The sequence below is a fragment of the Cavia porcellus genome, unplaced genomic scaffold (assembly GCF_034190915.1).
Source record: "Cavia porcellus strain 051 isolate PalLab524CR breed Dunkin Hartley unplaced genomic scaffold, mCavPor4.1 scaffold_5, whole genome shotgun sequence".
Lineage (NCBI taxonomy): Eukaryota > Metazoa > Chordata > Mammalia > Rodentia > Caviidae > Cavia > Cavia porcellus.
In genome coordinates, this window is record NW_026947488.1 from 24,631,078 (window position 1) to 24,656,836 (window position 25,759).

The 25,759-nt window shown below is 47.6% G+C and overlaps 2 protein-coding genes across 3 annotated transcripts in view; one reads left to right on the forward strand and one right to left on the reverse strand.

Moving 5' to 3' along the window:
* Samhd1 (SAM and HD domain containing deoxynucleoside triphosphate triphosphohydrolase 1) overlaps positions 1-10,668 on the forward strand; it is a 58,406-nt gene extending 47,738 nt beyond the window's left edge. Inside the window, exons 14-16 of the mRNA XM_063248388.1 lie at positions 3,136-3,240; positions 3,742-3,879; positions 7,713-10,668. Coding sequence (XP_063104458.1) covers positions 3,136-3,240; positions 3,742-3,879; positions 7,713-7,874 — 405 coding nt within the window. The 3' untranslated portion in view covers positions 7,875-10,668. The remainder of the gene's footprint in view (positions 1-3,135; positions 3,241-3,741; positions 3,880-7,712) is intronic.
* Tldc2 (TBC/LysM-associated domain containing 2) overlaps positions 1-23,882 on the reverse strand; it is a 40,348-nt gene extending 16,466 nt beyond the window's left edge. The window contains exons 1-7 of one of the 2 annotated variants that reach the window (XM_023564211.2): positions 23,864-23,882; positions 23,172-23,264; positions 21,800-21,961; positions 20,774-20,926; positions 17,329-17,424; positions 11,984-12,057; positions 10,375-11,064 (exon numbers count right to left, since the gene is read on the reverse strand). In XM_023564211.2, the coding sequence (XP_023419979.1) occupies positions 10,929-11,064; positions 11,984-12,057; positions 17,329-17,424; positions 20,774-20,926; positions 21,800-21,961; positions 23,172-23,204 (654 nt within the window). In that variant the 5' untranslated portion in view covers positions 23,205-23,264; positions 23,864-23,882 and the 3' untranslated portion in view covers positions 10,375-10,928. Of the gene's footprint in view, positions 1-10,374; positions 11,065-11,983; positions 12,058-17,328; positions 17,425-20,773; positions 20,927-21,799; positions 21,962-23,171; positions 23,284-23,863 lie in introns of those variants that run through there. The other variant, XM_063248389.1, reaches the window with a different exon arrangement.
* Positions 23,883-25,759: the final 1,877 nt, after the last annotated feature.

A 25,759-nucleotide genomic window follows, 5' to 3' on the forward strand; every position in this document is an offset into this window, starting at 1 on the left:
CTGGAGTCCCAACAGCCAGTGCAGTCTTTCTTACCAGCAGAAACTTCCCAAACCTTCTGAGCTCTACCCACTGTGCCACATACAGAACAGCCTGAGGTACTTCGGCTCTACTTTCTTCAGCCAGCATCTGCAAACCTTTCCAAACTCTTCCCACAAACCAGTCCCAAAGGATTCTGAACCACAGGATCACAGCAATGACCCCACTTCCTGGTACCAAATTCTATCTTAATTACTTTTCTCGCTGCTGAGACACAATACACAACCTCCAAATTTAAAAGGGGGACAAGTTCATTTAGCTCACACTTTGCAGAGGTTTCAGTGTGTAATCAGCTGGTTCCAAGGCAGGGGGGCACATGGCAGAGGAGCAACAGTTCGTGGTGGTGGGAGACAGCAAAAGCAAGCTTTGGCCTCTGTTTCACCTCAGGGTCTGGCTTGTCCTCAGTCCTAGTCCATCCCTAATCAGTTCCTCAACTTTCTGGGGTTTTTTTTTTTCCTCTAAGTGCAATTCCCAAATGAATGTAGTAATTGAAGAAATTTATGTAGGAAAAGACAGGCACACTGCTAACAGACATAAAAGAACTTTGACCTTACCAGACTGAGAAAGGCAAGTTAATGCAGCAACAGTTTTTTACATCAGACTTGTTAAGAACAGACTGTTTTAAAATTCTTCATTGATAGGGTGTGTGAAAATAGAAGCATAAATTAGTGCAAGAAATCAAATTAGAAGAATGTTTCAGAATTGTGGTTGACAAACCTGACATAGTGTGCATACCTGGAATCCCAGCACTCAGAAGCAGGGGCAGGAAGATAACCCCAAGTTTAAGACTAGTGTAGGCTATATATCAAGTTCAAGGCCAGCCTAGCATATAGAGCAAGACTCAGAAAACATAAACAAAAAATTTTTTAAAGTATTATTGAGTCATGGTGACACATGCCTGTAATGCCAGCAATTGGGCGGCTGTGGCAAGAGGATGTCTGCAAGTTCAAGGGCAGCCTGGGCTACATAGTGAGGACAAGCCAGCCTGAACAGCATAGTGAGACCCTGTCTTCAAAACTAATTAATTTTTAATGTAATTGATAAAGTAGCTTTACTCGAGGAGATAATCATTTTTGTGCAGACCAAATACTATCCTCTCAGTTGAACTTTTGGCATGCCTCAGTCTTCCTCTCTGCTCCACTTCCTATTGTTTTCCTGAGCATAGCCACATAGAGCCAATTCTCTGAGGTCTTCATTTTCAACTTCAATGACCTTATCCACTTCACCTCAGTCAGGGCTCCAGCACATTACACCTCGGATGTTGCCACCATTTGAAACTACCCTCTATTTAATATCACTAAAATAAACATCTTAGTTTCTGTCCAAGAACATGTCTCTTAATTTCCTTGTTCCTAGCTCATCAGGACCTCCTGTTTTCTCCTCCTTACTTTTTTAAGTCATTAAGTTGCTTGGGCAGGGCTCAAACTTGTGATCCTCCTGCCTTAGCCTTCCAGAGTGCTGAGATTCCAGACGTGTGCCACCATGTCCAACTGCCAAAATCTGAAACTTTTGAGTATGAACATGACATTCAAATAAATTACTGACTTTTGGAACATTTTGGATTAGGAATGCCAATAAAATGTGGTATAGTCTATGCAGATATTCCAAATTCTAAAAAACTCTGAAATTTGAATCGCTCTGGTTCCAAGCATTTCAGAAAAAGGTACTCAGACTATACCCAGAGAGGGTTATGGTACCTTAGAAAGGTAGGGGAAGACAGTTTTTGATGAGTTTGTCCCTAAAGGAGAGGAAAGGGATGAAGAGAAATGCTTATGATTTTCTTGTGATCAAAGACCATCTGTGTGCTGGTGGAAAGCCCAGAAGAGGGAAGGTACAATTGATAGTGTGTGATCTCTCAGAAGTGAGAAGTGCAGCTAGCTCTATACCTGATTGCCCAATGTGTGCCCACTGGCCAAGGTGGGGTTTTTAAACTTTATCTACTTTTTGAGGTGGGGATCTCACTATACTACCCAGACTGACCTCAAATATTCAATCCTCCTGCCTTTGCCTCTTGAGTAGTTTGGATTACAAGTGAGCACCCCTATAGCTGAGAAGCCTTTTAAATTTAAAGAAATTAATTTTGAATACAATAAAGAATTCAACTCCTTAGTTACAGCAACCACTTACTAAGTAGTCAAAAATCAGCAAAGTTTGTATACTTGTAATCCTCACACTCAAGAGACTGAGACAGGAGGATCACTGTGAAATTCAGGCCAGACTAGGTTACATCGTGAGTTCAAGACCAGCCTGAAGTACATAGTGAGATCCTGTTTCCAAAAACCAAACAAACAGAAACAAAAAATCAGCTGGCACAGTGGCACATGCCTATAATTCCACCTACTTGGGAGGCTGAGGCAGAAGAATCGCAAGTTTGACACCAACCTGGGCAATGAACTAAGACTGTCTCAAAATAAAAAAATGATAGATCACTTGCCTCACATGTACAAAGTTCCCAATAATGTGGGGGGAAAAATAAACACAGTCTCTATCCCATAGTAGGTATTGATTTTATACTCTACTTATATTGTACATACAGATATATTCTCTCCTTGCCCAAGATTTCTTAATGAAATTCTTATGATTGGTCAGGTATCAAAGTTACTTTTATTTCACCATGTTGCAACAGCTTACAAGAGATCTTACATAATCTCAGAGGGCCCTGTTCCATTTCTATCTTTATGTATGTATGTATGTATGTATGTATGTATGTGGTACTAGGGATTGAACCCAGGGGTACTGTGTCACGGAGCCACATCCCTAACCCATTTTATTTTTTGATTTGAAGCAGCATCCCATTAAGTTGTCCAGACAGGATTTGAACGCGTGATCCTTCTGCCTAACTTCCCTCAGTGCTGGGATTACAAATATGGACCACTGCTCCCAGCTAGCACCATTTCTTTTCTTTTTTTTTTTTTTTTTTTTTTTTGTCTTTTTCCTTTTTATCGGTACCGGGGATCAAACTCACGACTGCCTGCTTGCAAGGCAGGCGCTTATGCCACTGAGCTAAATCCCCAGCCCCCAAATTTCTTATGATGCCACTACAACCCTGATTTAACTTCTTACTGTTATGTGATTACTTATTTATTGCTTTTATTAAGGTTATCAACATGGATTATGGAATGGAAGATAAGAATCCAATTGATCATGTTCGGTTCTATTGTAAGAGTCACCCTTACAAGGCAATCATGATTACTAAAGATCAGGTAATCACTTAGATAAAATAAATACAGTATAGTAGTTCATATTTGGCAAGTGCTTATAGTAAATTTGCATTTTACTTTGTTCGGTTCTAGATTCAGTGTACAGTTTTTAAAAGATAAAGGCAGATTAGATCATTTTAGCCAGTTTTTCCTGTTCGGTAAACATTAGTTCCAAGATTAGGTTACAAATCTGGTGGGAAGTGGCTGCTATATGGTTAAAATTAAAGTGCTTACTTGCATGTCTTCTGTGTGGAACTCTGTGGTCTGTATGTAATTATGTAATACAAACCTTTAATCCTTTACTAATTGACATAAAATGAGGCATTTTGCAGTATGACAATTATCTTGAATTTTTTTTCTCTTTGGACTATAATCGGGATAAAACAGCAAGCAGCATGTGCTTGTAAGCATTGGAAATGGTACTCAGGAGCCAAGGGAATGGCTGATACTTCTCTGTTGTGTGAATTCAAAGTGACAGCGAATATTTTCTTTTTTAAAAAAAAGGTCTCACAGCTTCTGCCAGAGAGATTTGCAGAGCAGCTAATTCGAGTGTATTGTAAGAAGATGGATAGTAAGAGTATATATGCTGCCAAACAACACTTTGTTCACTGGTGTGCAATCAGTGACTTCACAAAGCCACAGGTGGGTGTTACAGTCAAATTTTGCACACTTGAACTTTTAAGAAAAACCAAAAGGGTCAGTTCTTATTTAAATCGTAGCTGTGGGGCTAGTGATATAGTTTGTTATAGTGTGCCTTGCACAAGACAGTGGGTTCAACCCCCAGCACCCCAATAAATAATAAATGAATTGTAGCTAATTTGTTATGGTTTGAAAATATTCTTTCACCTTCATTCCTTTGAAAATGTATGAATCTGTGTCAACCAGTGATTTCTTCTTACATATGTTGGGAGTGGTACTCAATTGATCATTATTGTCTGAGTTACAATAATAAAAAAATATGAATATTGTTTTATAATATTCTCACCAGTTATCTTATCCCAGTCCTCCTAGTGACCCTGGGAGACAGTGTTCCCTTTCAGAGGTTTTCATAGCCGAGTGGTTGTTAACTTTTGTTAGGGCAACATTTAACTGATAACAAGATTTTATTATTGTTCTTTGTGTCGTCATGCAGGGATCAAACTCATAGTTGTTAGCATATTAGGCAAGTCCTCTACCAGCCCAATAAAAACTTTTAAGCTTTTTATTTCAAGTTCAGTGTTGTCAAACCTAGCTATTTTGATATCAGTAAACTAAATTCTCTAAATGAAAATAAAGAGACAGAGGAGATAATCTCTAGTTGATAATCCTGTGGAGAATGTTTTTAAATTGTCCCTACTGATGACACATAGGTATCTAACATAGAGAAACTGGCCATTCAGTATTGGTTGACTGGCTGGTGTGGTGGCACCTGCCTGTCATCTCAGTACTTCAGAGGCTGAGGCAGAAGGATTGCTGTGAGTTTGAGGCCAGCCTGGGCTACATAGTGAGTTCAAGGCCAGCCTGCGCTATATAGTGAGATATTTCTCAAAAAAAAAAAAAAAAAAAAAAATACTAGTTGACTGACTAGTTGAATATAATTGACAAGCATGTGGCTGTAGCCTCCAAGACCAGTTGCCTTTTCCTCTGAACATCAGGTACTAGAGGAATAAAACCAAGGGTCCTGTGTGAAAGAGCAGCTCAGTAAGTCAGTATTGGATCAAGTGCCATGGCATGACGCAGGTTTGCTCTGAGAGATTTAAGAGCTACTGATTGGTGGGGAGGCCGTGTAAAGAGGGAGGAGCTGCTCAACCCAGGAGCTGGATTGCATCAGGCTGAGAACAGGGGGAAGTTAATCATGGCTAGCAGTAGGAACAGCACAAGCAGAGACATGAAATAAGCAAATTGAAAGTGAAGGGAACATGAGAAACCCTCTCTGAACACAGTGTAAGATTCTTACTGTTAAATGTTAAGTAGGACTATGAGGGAAGACCTGGATAATCAGCTAAGGAAGAGGATTTTTTTCTCCTTTGCAGTAGAGAGGGAATCATTACTGCAGGCATTATTTGCTTGTGTGCTTGTTATTGTGTGTGTTTGTAGCATGGGACCCAAGGGAATAAGAAAGTTAGGCCCATCCCAGGTACTGTAACAGTGAAGGAAAACAGCCACTGACTACCCTGTCTACAGATGGACTGGAACAAGAGGCTCGTAACATGTGGTCATGTGGTGGTAACTGCCTTAATAAATCTAGGCACATTCACTCACTGAGTCATTGTTGTTGTTGTTGTTGTTGTTTTTGGCTAGGCCCTGTGTTAGGTCCTAGGGATGGATCAGTGCCTATTACACACATAGTCCTTAGTCTCATGAGTTTCAGTCTAGCTGGAGATAACAAGCACACAAGAAAGCAGCAGTTGCAGTAGCACAGTAAGTGTGTTGGGGCCGGCAATAGAGTCTTGTTGTTGTTGTTGTTTTCTTTTTCCTTTTTATTGGTACCAGGGATGGAACTTGCGACTGCCTGCTTGCAAGGCAGGCGCTTATGCCGCTGAGCTAAATCCTCAGCCCCAGCCAATAGAGTCTTGAGGGAACAGAAAGGAAGGTGTAGCCAGGCCTGGTTGGTTGGGAAAATCCTGAGGAAGGGTTTGGCAGCTGAGACCAAAGGTACAGGAGCAGGCAGAGCTCTGTAACTGGTCGGGGGAGGTGCTGAGACAGAGCACCATGGGCCGGGCAGAAGAGGAAAAAGGATATGGTGCCTTTCAGGGAAGTGCATTGAGAGTGAGCTGTCTGGAGTTTTCTGCTGAGTTTGCTCTGCCAAGAGGAACTGGGACTGGGACCATTGAATCAGGGAGAGTAGCATCTTTATGTTTGCATTTATAACATTCACTATATTGAAACCAGAATGGGTTAGGATGTGTCATGTATGTGTACTAACTCCCCTTGATGAATATAATCATTACCTACTGCAAATGTATACTAATAAAAATAAAAATTTAAGAAAAACAGAATGGGAGTCGAGGATTTAGCTCAGTGTCATAAGCACCTGCCTTGCAAGCGCATGATCATGAGTTCAATCCCCAGTACCAAAAGAAAGAAAGAAAAGAAAAAGAGTGGGTAGAGGTAAGGAAATCTGAATGAGATGACTTTGGGTGCTGACTTAGATGGGCAGGTCTGCAGGTGTGACTCGTGGCCACTGAACCTCAGCTTTTAAAGGCACTGTCAAGTCACATTCAGTGTAGTTCAACAGAAGAAATTTCACACAAGTGATGAGATTCAAAGTTTTGGCAGAGCTAAAAAAGCAAATGGAGGACAGTGAGACAACAGCAGAAAGCTGCCACTGCCTCCTAGGAGAGACCAAAGGAGCAGATGGGTGTCTGGGAGCCAGGGCCCTTGCAGAAACTGGACCTACAGAGGGTCACAGATGCTGGTGCCTGCACCAGAGGGGTGGGAGCGGTACCCTGGCCCTCTCTGCCTCTCCCCTGTGGTCTGTGTCTTTGTTATTGCATATGTTCATAGTATGAGACCCATTCATGCCTCCCGTTGGATCCTTGCTTCTGTCTTGCCTGGTCCCCTCTGAAATAAATGGCCCATGTCTGTGAGATAGTAAGAAAAGAGAAGGAAGGAATGTACCTGCTGAACATTGATTTTTCTGTGGAAACCAGTGGGTACAGGAGCTGGGAGTGGTTGATGAGAGGGGAGGGAAAAAGGGGGGAAGTGGTCTGATGTCAATCAGCAAATGAGCCCAGTGTCCCACCACATTCAATCCCTAGTCCATAACAAGGCTCCCTAAGAGCCTTCATATGACCACAGAGAGTCTAACCACAAGTTCTCAAGTGATCAAGAACAAAAATGGAGTGTGGAGGGCCTTGCTGCCCCCACTGTCTGCTCTTAGGTTAGGTCAGTAGAATCCCTTCAGTTTGAAGCCAGCCTTCATTTTGGGTGGATGAACTCACTGGCTGGAGTATATGCTGATGCAACAAAAGTTAGAGCTTTAATTGCAGAGAAAAATTAACACTTAACTGGTGTGTACTCTTCTTCCCCTTTTCTTGACATCTCCTGACCTGGGCATTTTTTTTTAGAGAAAATCAGGAAAGAGAGAAGCTAGAATCCAGTGCAAGTTCTTTCTCTCCTGGAAAAACAGGAAGCAGTGTGTGAAATTGTGCATAGGCCCAAGCAGTGGGGTGCTGCTTCTGGCTCTCCCTTACCACACCAGGGCCTTATGCCTGCTGAGTAAGAACTCCACCACTGAGCTACATCCCAAATCCAGCCATCTTTAGAGAGCGCTGGAGGATTTTTTTTACAAAGACCTTACTAGCTTAGGACTGTGGTGGTTTTAATTTGACCCAAGTATGGGGCATGTATCACCTGGAGCTTCCTGACAGTAAGTCTATCGAGGAGCAATTCAGCTGAAGTGAAGGGTGTGTGTGCCTGAGACACTGTCTTAGCTGTCAAGCGACAGAAACTGAATTTTCTGTATTTCCTGTTTTCCTCTCTCTTCCTGCTAGGATGGTGATATTGTAGCCCCCCTGATAACACCTCAAAAACCAGAGTGGCGTCCTAGACCAGTTCACCCCACAGAACCATCCAGAAGCAAAGTCCAGCTGTTTAAGGGTGACTCCGTGGTGCTCAAGGATGAGTCTACACTGCCTGACGATGATGCCATGTGAAACTCTGCAATTGCCTGTTAGCAAAACGCCTTCCCCTAGGGGCTGGGAATTTAGCTCAGCGGCATAAGCGCCTGCCTTGCAAGCAGGCAGTCGTGAGTTCGATCCCTGGTACCGATAAAAAGGAAAAAGACAAAAAAAAAAAGCCTTCCCCTGACACACGATAGAGAATGTAATCGTAGAGTTCCACAGACTTAGTTACTAGTGCTTTTTATTTTGTATTTTGAATGTATACATATCCTAAAGGTAAGTAATTCTTACTCAAAAAAACAAAAAAGGTATTAGGCAAATCTTGCACACGTTATGAAAAGAATTAGCTTGCCTATTTTTAACTTTCCTAGCCTTTCTCCTTTAGTAGTCTGTTTTTTTAAAATAACAACTTTTTTTTTACTCTAACATCTTATGACAGGTGATTGTTTTTTTCTTTTCAATTTAGAAATGAGGCAGGGGTACAAATTGGAATCTGAAGTTAGAATTGTCATGAATAGACATTAAAAATAGAACAAACTAGTCCCTACAGAGATGTCATCACCACCCCAAGTTTGAGGCTAGTGCTCCTTAAGTGATCAGAGGAAGGACACCTGCCCTACTCTCCTAGCTCTGGTAAGCTGCCAGGTGAGGGCAAACAGTAGGAAGTGAAAGAGGACTAGCTCCAACTCTGGTGAGAGATCTGAGGATTCGGGCCTTGTTTTTCCTTTTTTTTTTTTTTCGTGGTACTGGGAATGGAGCCCAGGGCTTTGTGCGTGTTGGGCCAGTACTGTACCAATGAACTGAGCCATATTCCCAGTGCAGACCTCTTCCTCATGAGAGCATGATGAAGCTCTCTTTTAGGAGACCATAGAAGCAGAGGGATCCCTCAGACCAGGCTACTCTCTTAAGTTAGCTGTTGTCCAGGCTGGGAGTTTCTGTCTCTTCTGAGTCCTCACTGCACCAGCCCCAGGGCCTCACCTCTGCCCAGCTGAGAGTGAACTCCCCGTCCCTCTGCCTGCTTTCTGAGTCTGCCTGGAAAATGGCTCTGGACATTGCAAGAACTATCCTTGGGACCACTCTTACCTGAGCCTGTTTTTGCTGGTTCAATGCATTCTATGGCTTTCAAAGCAAACTGGACTACACTGCCTTTGCTGAGGTTCAGGACTGCCCAGTGTATCCCAGGTTCCCCTTTGTAACTTGATTTTCCCAGCCATGGGGTGTGTACCACCCAGGTTGAGCATGGCAGCTGTCCCCAGGGAACCTGTCCCATACCTTAGGCTGTAGAAAGTCACCAAGAACAAGATCCGGAGTGGGAGCCAAAAGGGGTGGTGACAAGAGGGTGCTGGAGATGCAGGGAAGTGGGGACAGAGGCCTTGATCCCTAACTTTTTACACACTGGTGTCTTCTGATCACTCCCTAAGAAAGTGACAGCAGATCACTCATGCTGTCACGTTGCACTATGTGAGTAGACTCTGTTCTGTCCACTCTCAGTGAAGTATTTGGAGTCTGCCATCCTGTGTTCCCATGCCGTCCTCCTTCAGTAAAGAATCAGGCCACCCTGTCTCATCACAGTGCTGCTCATGTGGGGACGCTTGTTGACGCACAAGTGAGGCCCTGGCCTGTATCTGCCTAGCCAGGTACCTCTAACACATTCAGGGGAGACACCCATAGTCTCAACCTCATGTGCCCAGACCGAGTTCAAGAATGTGGTACTTTCCTAAGATTGTTTTGTCTCTGCCAACTTGATTTTAAAATCATTTGTGGTTAACTCTGGAATTTTGTAGCCCTAATACTGTATCATTATGTTATCTGAGAAGTGAATCTGTTTCGTTCACATCTTTTTTCCCATGTAAGACAACTGCACTTTATCCTGTTTGCAACTGTTTTAACTGCCAGAGCCTTGTGCCATTTACAAGCATAAATTTTTCTTAAGAAACATCATAGCTGTATAAAAATGGAGAATTTAACAGCTTAGTCTCTAGAGTTACTGAGCTTTGTCTTAAGAATGCAAATAGTACTTCAGCTTGAAGGGACTCTGACTTAACTGAGTCTGGAAAACAGCTGCAATAAAGCTCTGAGAACTGTTCCATCCTGAAGCCAGCAGTGTGCTCCATCACCACTCTGTCCTGCATGGTCATGTACCTGGACCCTTCCTTGCAGAGCAAAGTGACTTGTGTAGGACTCCATCCAGGTCCTTCTTGGCATCTCAACACTGTGCTGCATCTGCCAGGGCATGGGATTAACACCATCCTGGGAGTAGTTTTTCTCAAGCAGTGGAGCAAGTTAGGAGTGTTTTTCCTTCTGTCAAGAGGCAGGCCCTGGTTAGGGAGGGATATGCAGGTTTCTTAGAGCTGGCTGGCCATAAAACATACTCCTTTCTCTTTCTGAACCTGCTTGAGGTTGGTTCTACAACAGTTCCGTTTCTTTGCCCAAATATGCACATTGTTCATTTGCTGCTTTTATGTTTTCCCTGTGAAATCAAGTAATGAATACAAAAATCCCCCATGTGTTAGAACCGGCAAGAAAAGCAACATGATACTAGAGTCTTTATTGGTTTCATTGACTGAGCACAAGTTTCTAAGGTTTGATAGTATTCTCTCTCTTTTTTTTTTTTTTTCAGTATTCTTTTTTTGATAGTATTCTTTAAAGTGATTTCTAAAACATGCAAAGCAGCATCCCATTTGTGTGTGTATATCTATTTATATATATACATCTATAGAAAATTATTTGTAATGTTACTGTTGTGAGAGGAGTTGAATCTTAGGCAATATTAATTTTTAACGTGATCTGGTTTTCTGCAAATAAATATGTTGCATTAACTGTAGAATTGCTACAAAGATCATTTTTATGAGGGACTCTTTCTTGGGTAAGGTGTATTTTTGACACCTCCAAAGTCACTTCTGCAGGGCACTAGTGCCTGCCTCATGCATGCATCCCAGGACCTTGATAAGCTTTCCAACAGCCGCTGTGCCCGTGTGGGCACTTGACCACCTCTGAGCAGAAAGGGCAGTCCTAGGAACAGAGGGCAGAACAGCACCCACGAGCAGGTCCACAGCCCCACCCTCCAGGAGTTCACCACACAGGCTCTCAGCTCAGAACCCAGGCCTCCAGCTCCCTGGTGTAGAACTGCTCCTGCCTGGCCAGCACCTCATTGTTGAAGGTCTCACAGGGATGGCTTCTCCCGTGATACAAATCTCCATCCAACCACAGCCCAAACTGGCCACTAGAGAGAGAGAGACATTTGGGCCTGGCTCAATCCTATGTGAGAGGCTGTTAGGATCTACTACCATCACAAGCCCTTGCCTATACCTTGTGGCAGCCCTTGTTATCTTCCCCTTCAAGATTCACCTCCACTTTTGAAGGACTTAGCATGTTGTTCCCTACAGGTTTTAGAATATTTCTAAAGCAATGAAGTGATTTTATTTTCTTTTGGTACTGGGAATTGAACTCAGGGCGTTGTGCTTATCGGGTAGGCACTGTGCCTCTGAGCTGCATCCCTAGCCCATGCAATGATTTTAGAAAGTATATGCATAAGTACAGCAATCACAGCCCAGCTTGGGAACGTTTGAAAACACCCCTTCCTGCAGATCAGGACTGATTGAGATGTTCTTGCCAAGCTGCCTGTCAGGGGAGGCTTTTCCGGCTGCTGGGAGAGCAGAAAATTTGCCTGGTAATAATCATGCTTTCATCTTCACCGTCAGGGTAAAACTTATTAATATGCCTGAGTTTAAAGAGACCAGGCTTTTTTCTGCTTGGGAGGAGACACCAAGGCCAAGCTTTTTTTGCCCTCTGTGGTCCACAGACAGGAACACAGTCCAGGTTGTTGGGCAGATGCAGCTTGCTTGCCTTCCTCGAATGATTTATGTCTCCTGGGTTTACTGGGCTAACTGATATATCCTACGTCTAGCCTCATCCACCACATGGATGCTCCCAAAATTACAGAAATTCAGACTAAGGTGTCACCAACTGTAAACAGCTTGACGTGAGGTCGTTGTCATTTCTTCTCCTTCCTTGGCTCAGAGCAGGGTGGGCAGTGATGCTGACGGCCTAGGCTAAAAGCGAACCACCTGCCTCTCCTGTCCATCTGGGCCGGCTACACCCAGAAGTACTTTTCAGAACGGGGAAGGGACCGGAACATGTACCTGCCACTGCCCATCATAAGTGAATCCCAGTCTCCTTTCACAAAGAACGAGTTGCTCCCTGTCCACTTGAAGACCTGGGTGAAAGAAAGGCTGGGTTACTTGAGTCCTGCTCGTGCAGTGTGACCCCGGGCCACTGGGTGGCAGTGTCATGGAGGGAATGGAGCTTTCAGGGCCAGGCTGCTGCAGGAAATGCACCCAGCTCCAAGTTCTTGAGATGTCAGACTTGGGCACCCCCGCAGTCTGCATGCAGAGCACCCTTGCTCTAGGGACAGCACAGACCCCTGAAGCTTTCTCCTTTCCGCTGAGGAAACAAGGAGAAAAGTCCAGACCAGAGGTCAGGACCAATGATGCTCTCCCTGGAGGTCATGCCAGGCTGGCCTGCCCTCCAGAGCTGCCACACAGCCATGTCCTGCAGTACCCTTGCCCTTGCCCACATCCACCCCTTGCCAGGCTCACAGCCGGCCCTTGGTCTGAGTGGCCTGTCAAACTCGAGTCATGCTGTCACTGTTCTGCCTACAGTGCCTTTTCCCCCTGTGGTGGAGTAAATTCTGAGTCCTGTGTACAGCACAAAGCAACCCTGCCCTCACTTGACTTTGCTGTGCCCACCCTCATCCCCTGTTGAAGGAATTAAGCCACAATGGCCTTTGTGTACGTGGACACTTGGTCCCTTTGGCCAGAGTGCACTTGCCCAGGTCTTTAAGGCCACACCTTCCAGCATCAGATGGAACCCTAGACCTCCTCCTCCTGGCCCTGGTGTCTTCCTCAGCACCCTCCTTGACTCTGTCTTATACAGTGTGCCCTTGTTCCTGCCTTGATTCTCTGAATTTCTGCCGGCCATGTGCTGTTGGTAGTCAATGAATTAATAAATTGTTCTAGAGTCAGTTAGACCTCAAGCCTACAAGTGGTTGTCAAAAATACTACAAGCAGCTGGGCGTGGTGACTCACGCCTGTAATCCCAGCAGTCAGGAGGCTGAGGTGGGAGGATCGTTGCGAGTTTGAGACCGGCCTGGGCTACAAAGTGAGCTCAAGGCCAGCCTGAACTGCATAGTGAGACCCTGTCTCAAAAAAAGCCCAAGAAAAAAAAAATACTACAAAGCAATGAAAGTTTTTAGTAAGAAAATAACATCATCTAACTAAAGGATAATTCCTGTCTGGGCGTGGTAGAGTAATCTCAGCTACTTGGGAAGCTGAGGAAGGAGGAGTGCAAATTTCAGCCCTGCCTGGTGTGACTGTCTCAAAAGTGAAAAAAAGGCTGGGGCTGTGCATCAGTGGGAGGATGCTCAGCTGGCATGTGTGAAGCCCTGGGTTCCATTCCCAGGACTGGGGAAGAGAGAAGTTTGGTTCTGGGCTCAAGGGATGTGATAATATGTAACGAGAACACAGAGGCATTCAGGGTTTCTTTACTTTCTTCAAGGACCTTCTTCATGACCTTCAGACTTGAAAGAATGTGAGAAATATTGCTATGGAAGAAATTAAGACAAAGTTCATGATGTTGCGTGGGATAGCAATCAAGTGACAAACTCCTAGCAATTTGTGAGGGACACAAGCAGTGTCAGCAGAGCAAAGATAGGCAAGGATCAGCCAGTATTTAGATGGGATTCCATAACACTAAGCCTGGGAGACAGACAGTGATCATTCAGGGAGAGATCATTTATTTCATTCAGTAATTGTTTTAGCACTTACACACAAGGCATGGCTTAGGCCCTGAGTCGATGGTGGACCCAACAGACTGCAGTCTGTGCCTTAAAGACACATTTAGTGGGAAGAGGCAGGTGAGGTAGTACGAGGAGAGTATGTCATTGGTGAAAAATGCTCGGGCAAGAAGACATGAGAAGGCAGTGAGGGTTTTCAGGTGTGCTAAGTTTTCAGCAAGGGAATGTAGTTGCTGAGATGGAGACTTGAGGACAGAACTGAACCATGTGCAGATCCAGTGGAAAAGCATGATAGAACCACACATGCAAAGGTCCTGAGGCAGGAGCAGGCCAGTGTGGCTGGAGCAGAGTGAGGGGAAGGAAAACAAGACACGGTATTGAAGAGAGGCCAGAAACTGTAAGGATTAGAAGCCATGGTACAGACTTTTCTCCAAGTGAAAAAGGAAGCCAAGAAGCAAATACATCTTGACTTCCCTTTCAAAGGTATCACTCCAGTGATTCGGATGACTGAAGGGGGAAGCAGGGAGACCGTTAGGATGCTATGCCCGTACTGCACACAAGTCACCATGGAAGTTTGAGCCAAGGCGGCAGCGCAGGGCATGACTACAGAGAACAGCGATTCTAAATATGGAGGGAAGGCCGAGCTGCAGTCCCGATGTGGAACATCAGAGGGTGGAGGTAAGGAGCACCCCGGGACTTTTGATCTCAGCAGCAGGAAAGATGGAGGTGCCACAATTCCTGAGGGGGCAAGGAGCGTGAGGACAGACAGGAGCGTGGAGTGAAACGCCAGCTGGAGACCAGGAGATGTGGGGAGCAGCTGGATACATGTGAGCTTGGGGTTCAAAAAGAAGCCATCATAAGCGCCTGCCTGGCAAATGGGAGGTCGTGAGTTCAATCCCTGGTACCACACACACACACAAAAAAAGCCATCAGCATATGGATGGCAGGGAGAACGCAAAGAGTAGTCAGAGAAGAGAACCAAGGACTGAACTCACGTTAGAAATGTCAAAGAAGGGGCTGGGGATTTAGCTCGGCGGCATAAGCACCTGCCTTGCAAGCAGGCGGTCGTGAGTTCGATCCCCAGTACTGATAAAAAAAGAAATATCAAAGAAGTCAGGCATGGTGGCCCATGCTTGTGCTGTCCATACCCGGGGAGGCTGAGGCAGGAGGTTCAGGTTTATAAGTTCAAGGCCACCTGAGCAACTTAGTGAGACCTGTCTCAAAAAAATTTAAAAAGTGCTAGGGTAATAGTTCTAGTTCAGTGTGAAGGCCCTGGGTTTAATAATCCTCAGTACAAAAACAAAGAGAGAGCAACAAAGAGTTGTTAATGCAGGAAATTCTAGAACTTTAGTGTTCTGGGGTAGAAACACTGGAAGGGCAAGTGGTGATGGCTTAGCCTCTGGTTGGGCTGGCCACATAGCCTGACCACGGCCTGCTGCCACCTCCTGAGAAGGGTGAGGGAGGCATCTGGCCGGGCACTCCTGCCTGGGGGGATCATGGTGCCTGAGCAGGGCTGTCCTGTGCTGGGGGTGTCTGCAGGTGCCACCGTCTGCGTGCTGCATTCAGAAAGGAGAACCCTCACAGCAAAGCAAAGCACCTGAAACTGTTTCTGCAGCCATCGAACAAACCAGGAATAAGCACTGTTTCTGGAGGACGCCCTGGGACAGGGCAGAGCCACAGGGTGCCCTGCCTCACGCATTCCGGCCCTCCCCATGCTCTTGGGTTCCTACGTGTGCTTTTTTTTTCTCTGCACAGCTCCCCTGACCCCTCTGCCACCTGATACTTTTTGATTTGCCAATAAGACCCAGCTCCAGAAGCTCCTCTTCCCGGAAGCTTCCCGAGATTGCCCCCACTAGAGGCCGTGCTCCTCCTTCACAGCCCTGAGTCCTCTGTTTCGTGGGCACCTTATCGAGCTAGCACAGCCTCAGCTTCTTCACCTGTAGGATAACACCCGCTTCCTGGAGGTGGCAAACTGGCTACCTGTGAGCTGCTGTTGTCTGTTAGGAGTGTGCTCTGTGCCAAGCGGGTAGTACTCGGTAACATCACTGAACAAGTGACCCAGAGACAAAATCCCTAAGTGGAACACATTTGGGACTATTATTCTCCTTCAAAAGCCCCAGAACTGCCAAGTACCATGTACCTGTAGCCCCAGCACTCCAGGAGGCTGAGGCAGGAGGACTGCCAAGTCTGATTGCCCAAATATGGGCAATATAACAACTTAGTGAGCCCCTGCCTCTAAATGAAAAATCAAAAGGGCTCTGCCGTGCAGCTGGTGCAGCTGAGTGCCAAGGCCCTGGGTTCAAACCACCAGTAAAAAAAATAAGCCCCAGTTCCTTGGCAGCTTGTGCCATGTGAGACACCAGGTACCAGGCACGTGTGCCTATCATTCACCGGCCAAGCCGCTGAGCTCAGACTCGCATCCCTCCTCCTTCCCCGCCCTGTGCTGGACATCACCTTCCCCTCATCTGCCCTTCAGCTCCTGTCCCCTTTGCCTCCAGGGGTTTCCATCTGCTGTTTCACACAGTCATTGCTGGGAACTTGACCTCCATAGTCTTTTTCATGTCCCTGGCCTGCTGTTTCCTGTCCTCTGACGCACGGCTCTGCTGCTGTCCCAACCTTCAGGAGACCCCTGCTCCATGGAGTCCACCTTGGCCAGCGCCTGCAGGCCCCTCAGCCCTCCCTGGCCTCTTGCCCAGCCTGAGGTTTGTGCTCCTTTTTTGTCTCCACTCCCACCCCTGCTGCCCCTCCTGCTGATGTGAAGCTGGCTCAGCAAAGCCCCAGCCCTGGAGGACCTGCATCCCCCGCTCTTCTGGCTGCGGAGCTGAGTGCTGGGGTGGGGGAGCTCTCCGGGGAGGGAGGGCAGGCCCGGGCCACAAGCCCAGCTGTCCTGTCTAACCAGCCTCCTTCATGGCCACTTTTCACATTCTCCGGGACTGTTTGCCTCCTCTTCCCCTCACCCTGTTCTCTCAGTTGAAGCCCTTACCCCGTGTTTCTAAGAAGCCACTGGGCTGGGCCTGGTAGTAACCTATAATCCCAGCACTTGGGAGGCTGAGGCAGGAGGATCACTATGTAGCCAGCCTGGGCTACCTAGTGAGTTCAAGGCCACCCTGAACCACACAGCAAGTCCCCCTCCCAGTAAAAGGAGAAAATAGAAACAAAGGTTTTGTGAACAAAAAGGAGAAGGGAGGAGTTGGATGTGGGGGAGGAATGGGAAAAAAGAAAAAAGATACAAACTCTATGATGAAGGTTGTCATTATGTATATCTAAAATGTATCAATAGAATAAGAAGTTAAAAAATGAGAATAAGCCTGCCTTGCAAGCAGGCAGTTGTGAGTTCAATCCCTGGTACCGATAAAAACGAAAAAGACAAAAAAAAAAAAAAAAAAAAAAAAAAAAAAAAAAAAAGAGAGAATAAAAGAAGTCACTGGACACATCCTTCCGTCACCACACCCTTAGGTCCACTGCCACTCCTCTTCTCTTTCCAGCCTGCATTTGGTGAGTAGGGTACCCCCAGCCAGTCACTGGGTGTGGACACCTACCTACGTGCATTTCTTAACGAGGCACAGGCCCAGGGCGCACCCTGCCCTCCACCCTGCTGCATTCCCCCTGTAGCAGTTGCTGATCAGCTGGGGACCTGTGACCCCAGTGCTGCGTCCTGCCAGTGCCCCGCCCCCATGGACGTGGGAGCATCACCTTCAGCTGTGGGGAGAAGGAGAAGAGGAACGTCTCGCCAGTGCCATAGAAGCCTTTGCTGAGTCGGAGAGCTGAGGACAAGAAGGCACCAAACACCTGGAAAGCAGAAAAATGTGCAGTTCACAGCCAGAAGGGTCGGGGTCCCCCGGCAATGCCCATTGTCCAGACTGGGCAATGCAGGCTCATCTTCGGGGTCACCTGAGCTGGCCTGGGGAGCCTTCCTAATCCCCCCACTACACTCCTGTCAGCACTGCAAAGAAGCAGCCAAGGCTGCTGCTGGGCCGTCAGGACCTTGCCACTTTTTGGTGGTGGTGGTGGGTTTCTTTTTTTGTCTTTCTGAGACAGGGTCTCTATGCAGTTCAGGCTGGCCTTGAGCTCACTTTGTAGCCCAGCCCAAGTTGCAATAATCCTCCTGCCTCAGCCTCCCTAGTGCTGGGATTACAGACATGTCCCACCATGCCTGGCTTCCACTTGTTCTTAAAATATATTAATTTTATACAAATTGTAGACAGCAGAAAGAAAACAAGACCATCTCTAACACTCCTCCCTTCCCCAGGTAATTTCTCTTGACATTTGGTGCACTCCCTTTCAACCTCAATCCAACACCAGTGCACAGGTTTTGATACAAAAAGAGCCAACAAGCCAGGTGTCAGGTGCACACTTGTAGTCACAGCACTCTGGGAGGCCAAGGCAGGAAACTCACAAAGTCAAGCCCAGCCAGGTTAATTTAGCAATTTAGATACTATCAAAAACTAACCAACCAACCACAAAGGGTTAGGACTATAGCTCATGGCAAAGACACTGGGTTCAACCTCAAGTGCTGAGAGAGAAAGAGGGAGAGAGAAAGGGAGAGGGAGAGAGAGAATGTGAGGCATCAGTTTGGTAAGCTGCTTCCTCGTCACTTTCTTTATTAATTTCAGACATACAGAAAAGTGCAAAGCACAGTACATATTCCCTCCACCTAGACTTAACAGTTTTTTTTTTTAACTTTTTTTTTTTTTGTCTTTTTGCTTTTTATCGGTACCAGGGATCAAACTCACGACTGCTTGCTTGCAAGGCAAGCACTTATGTCACTGAGCTAAATCCCCAGCCCCTGACTTAACAGTTTTAATGGCTGTCTGCTATTTTGTTTTCTCTTTCTTCACGTAAGTTTCTGATCCATTTTAAAGTAGGTGGGGAACTGGGGATATAGCTCAGTGGCACAGCACCTGCCTGGCAAGCACTAGGTTGTGATTCAAAAAAAATAAAATAAATACAAGTAGGCAAAAAGATATGATGACCCTTCACCCAAAAACAGTTCAGCTCCTAAAGATTGGTACTTTCTCTTAGATAACCACAGTACTTATCATACGCAAGACCACACCATTCTGTAATATTTTCTAGTTCTCAGTGCATATTCCATTTTCCCTCAGTTATCTTCAAAATGCCATTCACGCTGGGCGTGGTGGCTCACACCTGTAATCCCAGCACTCGGGAGGCTGAGGTGGGGGGATCCTTACGAGATGGAGACCAGCCTGGGCTACAAAGTGAGCTCAAGGCCAGCCTGAACTGCATAGCAAGACCCCATCTCAAAAAGATAAAAAAAAAAAAAAATGCCATTCACATCCTGCTTAAGGGTTTTTTTTTGGCACTGGCGATCAAGGGCCTCACGAGTACTGGGCAAGCATTTTCCCTGTGAGCTACACTCACAGCCCGTGAAGAGGAAAACCTAGCATGTCTAACAGCTATGGCTCCCGCCTGTCCAATACAGCAGACCCTTGACTCACAAACTCCATCGTGCCCGAGGGCTGGTTCCAATTTAAGCTGTCACTGAGGGCTCAGGCTCCTCTGCACAGCCCTCAAATCTCTCTCCTGTATACAGCAGATCCTGGTGTCCTTAGGGAGACACTGGCCCAGGATTTCTCAACACACCCCTTATCGGAAAGGATGTTGTAATGTTCCTTCCAGAAATCCTTAAGGGTCAAATCAGTATCTGACACCACCGGGAAGCACAAGTGGCTGGCATCTAGTTATAATGCCAAGTGGCATTGGTCATAAGTTAGAACCAAAATACTGGTCATAACCCAAGCCGTTCATATGGCCGGCTGGGTGTGACTCCAGGATCCGCTGAACTTTACTCCTTGGAGTGAAACCGCTTCACTCTGTTGGAAGGACCCTAACGGACTCAGCCATCTTCCCCTTGTGGGACAGTTAGGGGGGCTGCAGGTTTTCACCTGATGAACAGTGCAGAGTGGCAGAGGTAGGATCACAGTGGAGGGGGAAGCTGTGGGGAAAGGCTGGTAGGAGGAGAAAGTTCTTCAGAGCCAAGGTGTTCTGCCATGGAAGGGGCTCTGTGTGAAGGGAGTGAGTGAGCTCCCGGCCCTGGGGCTGGGGAAGTCTGCCTATCAGCTTCCAGTCCCACCTCCCTTCTGCCTGGGGCATGCTCCCTAAGTAGCACCATCAGAGAGATTGCGTGGACCTCAGCCAGAGCTCCTCAGCCAGAGCTCACTCAAGGCTCCTCTTGTAAAATGCAGGGGTGGTGGTGCTGGTCCCTGCCTCCACTCTTACCCGCTCTAGTCCAGCCTTCTGCCATCGCACAGGGAATCTTTTCAAAACATACACGGAGCACAAAGGTGCCAATAACCTGCTTAAACTGTCTCCATAGTTTCTTGTTTCTAAGAATAGGGATGCAGTTTTACATTTATTTATCTGCCTATAAATATCTAACCCCTCTTTCCATTATACCATTAGCCCTAAGAGGATTGGGATCATTTCTAGATTAAGAAGTTTAAAATAGATACAAGACAGGCACGTCTTTAATTCCCAGAACACCGGGAGGCTGAGGCAAGAGAATCACAAGTTCAGGCTCAACCTTGACAAGTTGGCAAGACCCTGTCTCAAAATAAAATGTAAAAAAGAGCCAAGCATGGTGGTACATACCTGTAATTCTAGAACTTAGGAGGCTGAGGCTGGAGGATCACCATGAGTTCAAGTCTAGCCTGAGCTACATAAGTAAATTCAAGTTCAGTGTGAACTACATAGCAAGATCCTGTCTCAAAAAATTAAAATTAAAAAAAGAGCTGCCAGGCATGGTGCCACACACATGTAATCCCAGCACTCAGGAAGCTGAGGCAGGAGGATGACTGTAGGGTCAGCCTGAACTACACAGTGAGACTGTTTCTAAAAAATAAATTTAAAAAAGACTGGGGATGTAGCTCAGTGCAAATGCCCTAGGTTCAATCCCTTGTACAGCAAATTACATTGATAGATGTAGATAATGTAGATAGATAATAGGTAGATGATAGATATATTGAATGAGCAAGTGAGGGGCTGGCGCTGAGTGGGGTAGGTCTCACTGCCATCTGAAATGACTTAAGCTATCACTTCAGCCACCTGGGCCCTGAGGCTTGGCTGGGCAGGGCCCAGTGGTGTCTGACTGGAGCCCACAGAGCCCTGCTCGGCTCACCTGCCCCTCTTGGTCCCTGAGCACCAGCAGCACCGGCCCGCTGCAGCTCTCCATCTGCCGGTACAATCTCCGCAGACTGAAGCCATCCTTTGATGTGCTGAAGGCCAGATTCCAGGGGTGGCCAGTGACCCTCGGGGGCAGGTGCAGGCTGAGCTGCGGGGAAGGCTAGAGGTGAGTGAGGGATTTTCCTCCCACTGCCTTCCTTCCATCCTGGGACTGGGGCCAAAGAGCATCACACAGGTGGCCAAAGTGTTTGACTGTTTCTGTGGACCTCCTGCCCAGCAGCAGTATCCCGTAGAGGTAGGGTTTCCCACTTTACAGATGGAAAAAGGGCTGGGGAACACGGAACAACCAACCCAAAGCTCACAGGGGCCGCAGGCAAAGCCAGCCCTGTGCAGTCTCTCAGTACTCTCTCCTCTTGGTCACTCTGTCACCAGAGGCCGGAGAATATAAGAAATCCTGGGCCCCTCCTCTCAGTTCCCAAGGGCCAGAGCCACCTCAGAATGTACACTTTAGCCAGGCACGCTGTGTACATCTATAATCCCGGCACTCTAGGAAACTGAGACAGGATGATCAAAAATTCAAACCCAATCTGGGTAAGTTAGCTACTTAATGAGACCCTGTGTCAAAAAATTAAAAATAGAACCGGGGATTTAGCTCAACGGCATAAGTGCCTGCCTTGTAAGCCTGCAGTCGTGAGTTTGATCCCCGGTAACAAAAATAAATAAATAAATATAAATATAAATAAATGGTTAAGGATATAGTTCATTGCAAAGTGGGTGGATTCCATCTCCAATAGTGAAAAAAAAAAAAAAAAGCTCATTCACAGATCCTGAAGGGCAGAGGCAGTGCTGCTAACCTGAATGCTTCACTAGAAAGGGAAGGAAGCCCAGAGAGAAGAAATGGTTTTCCCACGGTGAGGCAGGGAGCTGGGGACAAGGCAGCAATGACCTCAGTGCCCCTGGGCGTGGCTGGTGTAGGGGACAACTCCAGGGTCGAAGTCCTGGTGTGTGACAGAGCCCCAACCTGCCTAATGTCCGAGGCACCCAGAACCTGGCTGGCTTCTGTCAGCTGGGGCTCCACGGGGTCTTCAGGATCAGGGACAGGGGCTGCGACTGCCTCATTCTTTTCATCCTTGTCCTCCTCCTCATCATCCTCCCCGTACTGGGCATCCTCCATCTGGCTGGGCTGAGAAGACACAGAGAGGCCCAGGGGTCAAGGCACAGAGACACCCCCGGTACCAGCTCTCAGCTGGAAAACCTCAAGCACTTCCTAACCCCTGCCCAGGGCTCTGGGAGGACTGGCCCAGCACAGGACACCTGTAAGTGCCCGCGACAGCCAGGACTCTGCCAGCCCTCCAGCGTCCTCCCTGCTGCTCATGGGAGACACACACCCCAGCCCAGCACCTCTGAGCTTCAGCCATGGGCCCTGCAGTCTGCCTGTCCGTTTGCTCTGGACCTGGGGTAGACACTAGGGGGCAAGTTGTAAGCTGGGAACAGGGAGGCAGAGCCAGGGCAGCCAGCACAGGGCACTGAAACCAAGTGTGTCTGCACATGAAGTATGAAGTAATAATGACCCTACCAATGACGACAGTGACGATGGCCAACGCTGACACAACCCACATGGGGCCAGGCCTGCCTGGCATGCTTGCTACCATGGTTTCTTTGAATTTCCTCTAAAATCCTAAGAATGTGCTTCTAACTTCTCCATTATGCCAAAGAAGCCAGAGGATGGCCCAGCAGCCAGCAAGACCTTGTATGCAGGCCTGTGTGACACAGCGTACACATGTCCATGTGAAATATGTTTGCCCGTGTGAGTTGTGTACTGGCCTCAAATAGAGTTGTGCAAGCAAATCATTGTGAGATGATGTTCAGCGTGAATTTGTGTGTTCCACGCTCGTGTTTTCACGTAGGGTGGGTCTTGTAAAATACAGGCAGGCGTGTGTCAGAGGACATGTACACTGGTGGTGTCATTCAACTGAGCTTCTACCCACAGTGTGTGCTTGAGTGTGCAGGTGTGTGTAGGTATACACAAGTATGTGGACATGTGCGTGCAGATCTCACACAAGGACAGCAGGCTTTCCATGGGAAGGAGCAACCTCTCTGGGAATGAGAAACACCTAAGAAAAGGCCCACACTCTAAACAGAACTGCATCTCCCACCCACTCCGGGAAAAGGGACAGAAACAGTGGCAGGTTCCCTTCAAGGTCTCAGGCCCACGGGGCTGGAGGCTCAGCTCCCCTGAGCCAGCGCTTGCTACAAACTCCTGGCCACTGAGAGAGGACCACCAGAGGGGCATAAGTGGCCCGCCTCCAACCTCACCGGGCCTCGCCTTACCAGAGAGAGACCCCAGCCTCCTCCCAGCCCTGACCCCCACCAAGCAGGGCGAAACCCCTCACCAGCCGGGTGTACCGCCAGCGGAGCCCTTTCATCCTGCTTCGGTCGTGGCCAGCCGAACAGGGAGCCAGTCCTCCGGGCCCTAGGAGGAAGTGCTGCCAGGCAAGGGCAGGAGATGAGGAGGAGGAGCCTGGGCCACACCTAGCTGGCTCCAAGCCCACCTGGCTGCCCTTCGCTCCCTCTCACCCTAGGCCCAGTAGGCACTGGGCAGGTCCAGGAGCAATGCACACTCAGTTAGCATCTAACAGATGCCAGCCCCGTACAGTAAATTCCAGCTGTGATTTCCCTCTGCCTCTTCACCCTGGGGACTGTGGCCAGAAGAGGGCCAAGGCCTTGGCTGGGAGTCCAGGGCCTCTGCTACTCTGTATGATTGAGAACAAGCACATCCACACCCTTGGAACTCAGTTTCCCCACAGGTAACATCTAACACATTAGACCAGATATTCTGGAGCCCTCACAAGATTGACACCTGCAGCTCAGCCCCTCAAAGCCCGTGAGTGAATCCTAATCGAAGCTTGAAAAGGCATGCCCTGATTAAAGGATAAAAGCTTTTGAAAACAATACTTTGGGCTGGGGATAGAGCTCAGTGATAGAGCCCTTGTCTAGCATGTGCAGGACTGAGAGATAAATTTTTTTTCTCATGCAAAAGTTACTAGGAGAGCTGGGGATATAGCTCAGCGGCATAAATACCTACCTGGCAAACACAAGGTTGTGAGTTCAATCCTCAGCAAAAAAAAAAAAAAGAAGTTACTGCAGAATTGGAGATGTGGCTCAGTTATACAATGCATGCTTAGTATGCCCAAGGCCCTGGATTCAACCCCTAGCACACTTGTGTGTGCGCGCATACACACACACACACACACACACACAGCCTCCTCTGGATCCAGGAGTTCAAATCCTGGTTTTTACCACTTAGCTGTGTGTTATGTGCCCTTAGAGAAGGTATTTAATGTCTCTGCTTCAGTCTCCACATCTATAAAATATTAGCAGCTACTCCTAAGGGTGTTACAAGAATAATAGGACAACCCACTTTCTGAGCCCTCTTTTGTTCCTCTTAGAAAGAAGTTATCTTCCTCTCCATAAATTCTTCCTCCTTTAAAAAAAAGAAAAAGAAAGGAAATAAAGATAATGCCTCAAAGCTTGGGATGTGAAACCAGGCCTCCATCACCTCTTCCTCAACTCCATGAGACAACCCACAGCACCTGGCACTTAGAGGGTAGAGCAGGTGACAGTGGTTATGACCCCTCCCACTTTTGGAAATCCAGGCCCAAATCCCCAGCTAGACCCTGCTCAGCCTCCACCCGGTGCCGCTGAGGAGGTGGTGGGGAAGGGGCTCCCCTTGTCAAGCCAGGGCTCTCAATCTCCTCTGCATCCCTGCTTGGTCCCCCGAGAGCGGGCCACCCCCAGAACAGCCACTGCCTATCTGGAAGTCAGCTATGCTGCGGCAGCTTTGGCTCTGAACTCTCGTCCCTGGCCTCAGCCGGATCCAGGCCAGGCCCTCACGCCTGCCTTTTATACCTGCCCGGACCGTGGTGGGCCCTGGCCCTGCGCCTGCCCAGCTCTAGCTGTCAGTGATTAGTGCACAAAACAGAAACTCAAATCCCGCAAACACACAAAGCAGACCTTGTCACCATCTGGTCCCCAACCCTGTCTCCCTCAGCACAGAGGCAGGGAACCCTGAACATTTTGGCTCTTACGTGAGTGGAGATTTCACTCACTTCCAGATGCCAGTGGGTGTCTGATGCCCACCACTGAGGACTCTTCTCTCAAGGTTAAGACTGTGCTCCCTCCCGTTGCCCCCTGCTGCTGTAGGAAACTCTGTGGGTGGGTGAAGACTGTCCTGTCCTGTCCTGTCCTGTCCTGTCCACAGGCACTCCGTCTTCACACACCTGAAAGGGACCCTGTCTCACCGACCTCAGTCCCCAGACACCCTGTCCTGGGTCAGTACTCCACCAGGAAGTTTGAGGTACGAACAAAAGGACTTCTATTATGGGGAAAATAGGAGAGGGACAGGCCCTGTTGCCACCTCAAACATGGCTGTTACGAATTGTGTTGAAGCTGTAAACAGCCCAGGTGCTACACTCCTGGCGTGTGCTGTCACCTCTCTCCCAGTGCCTCTCCGACCCCACTTCCCCTGAGCTTAATGCCTTACCCGTGGGCACTGCAGGGCCAGTGGAGTTTGCCTGGCTGTCCCACTTTCTGTCCTTTTGTCCAGGAAAACTCAGTATGGGGCCTGGCAGGAATATCCTTGCTAAACAGCAGCCCCTAAAAAGCTGCCATGGTGGTTTTCAAGGACCAGAGAGCCTGGCACCGCTCTGCCTGCAGCCTGTCTTCTCTCTCCTCTGCCAGATCTCATGGCACCTGTCATCTCCAGGGAGAATGTAAGTGTCCAAGGAAAGGGGAACGGTGAGCGACCCAGGGAACGTTCACTCAGTGGGTTGTTTCCGAGTGTCAAAAGTGATGTTTGCCCAGAACTGGGTATGCAGACCGGAGACTGTCATCGCTAAGTGACGTAAGCCAGACTTAGAAAGCTAAACACAGCATATTCCTCTTATCTGAGAAATGCAATGTAAGAAAAGGAGCGAGGAAG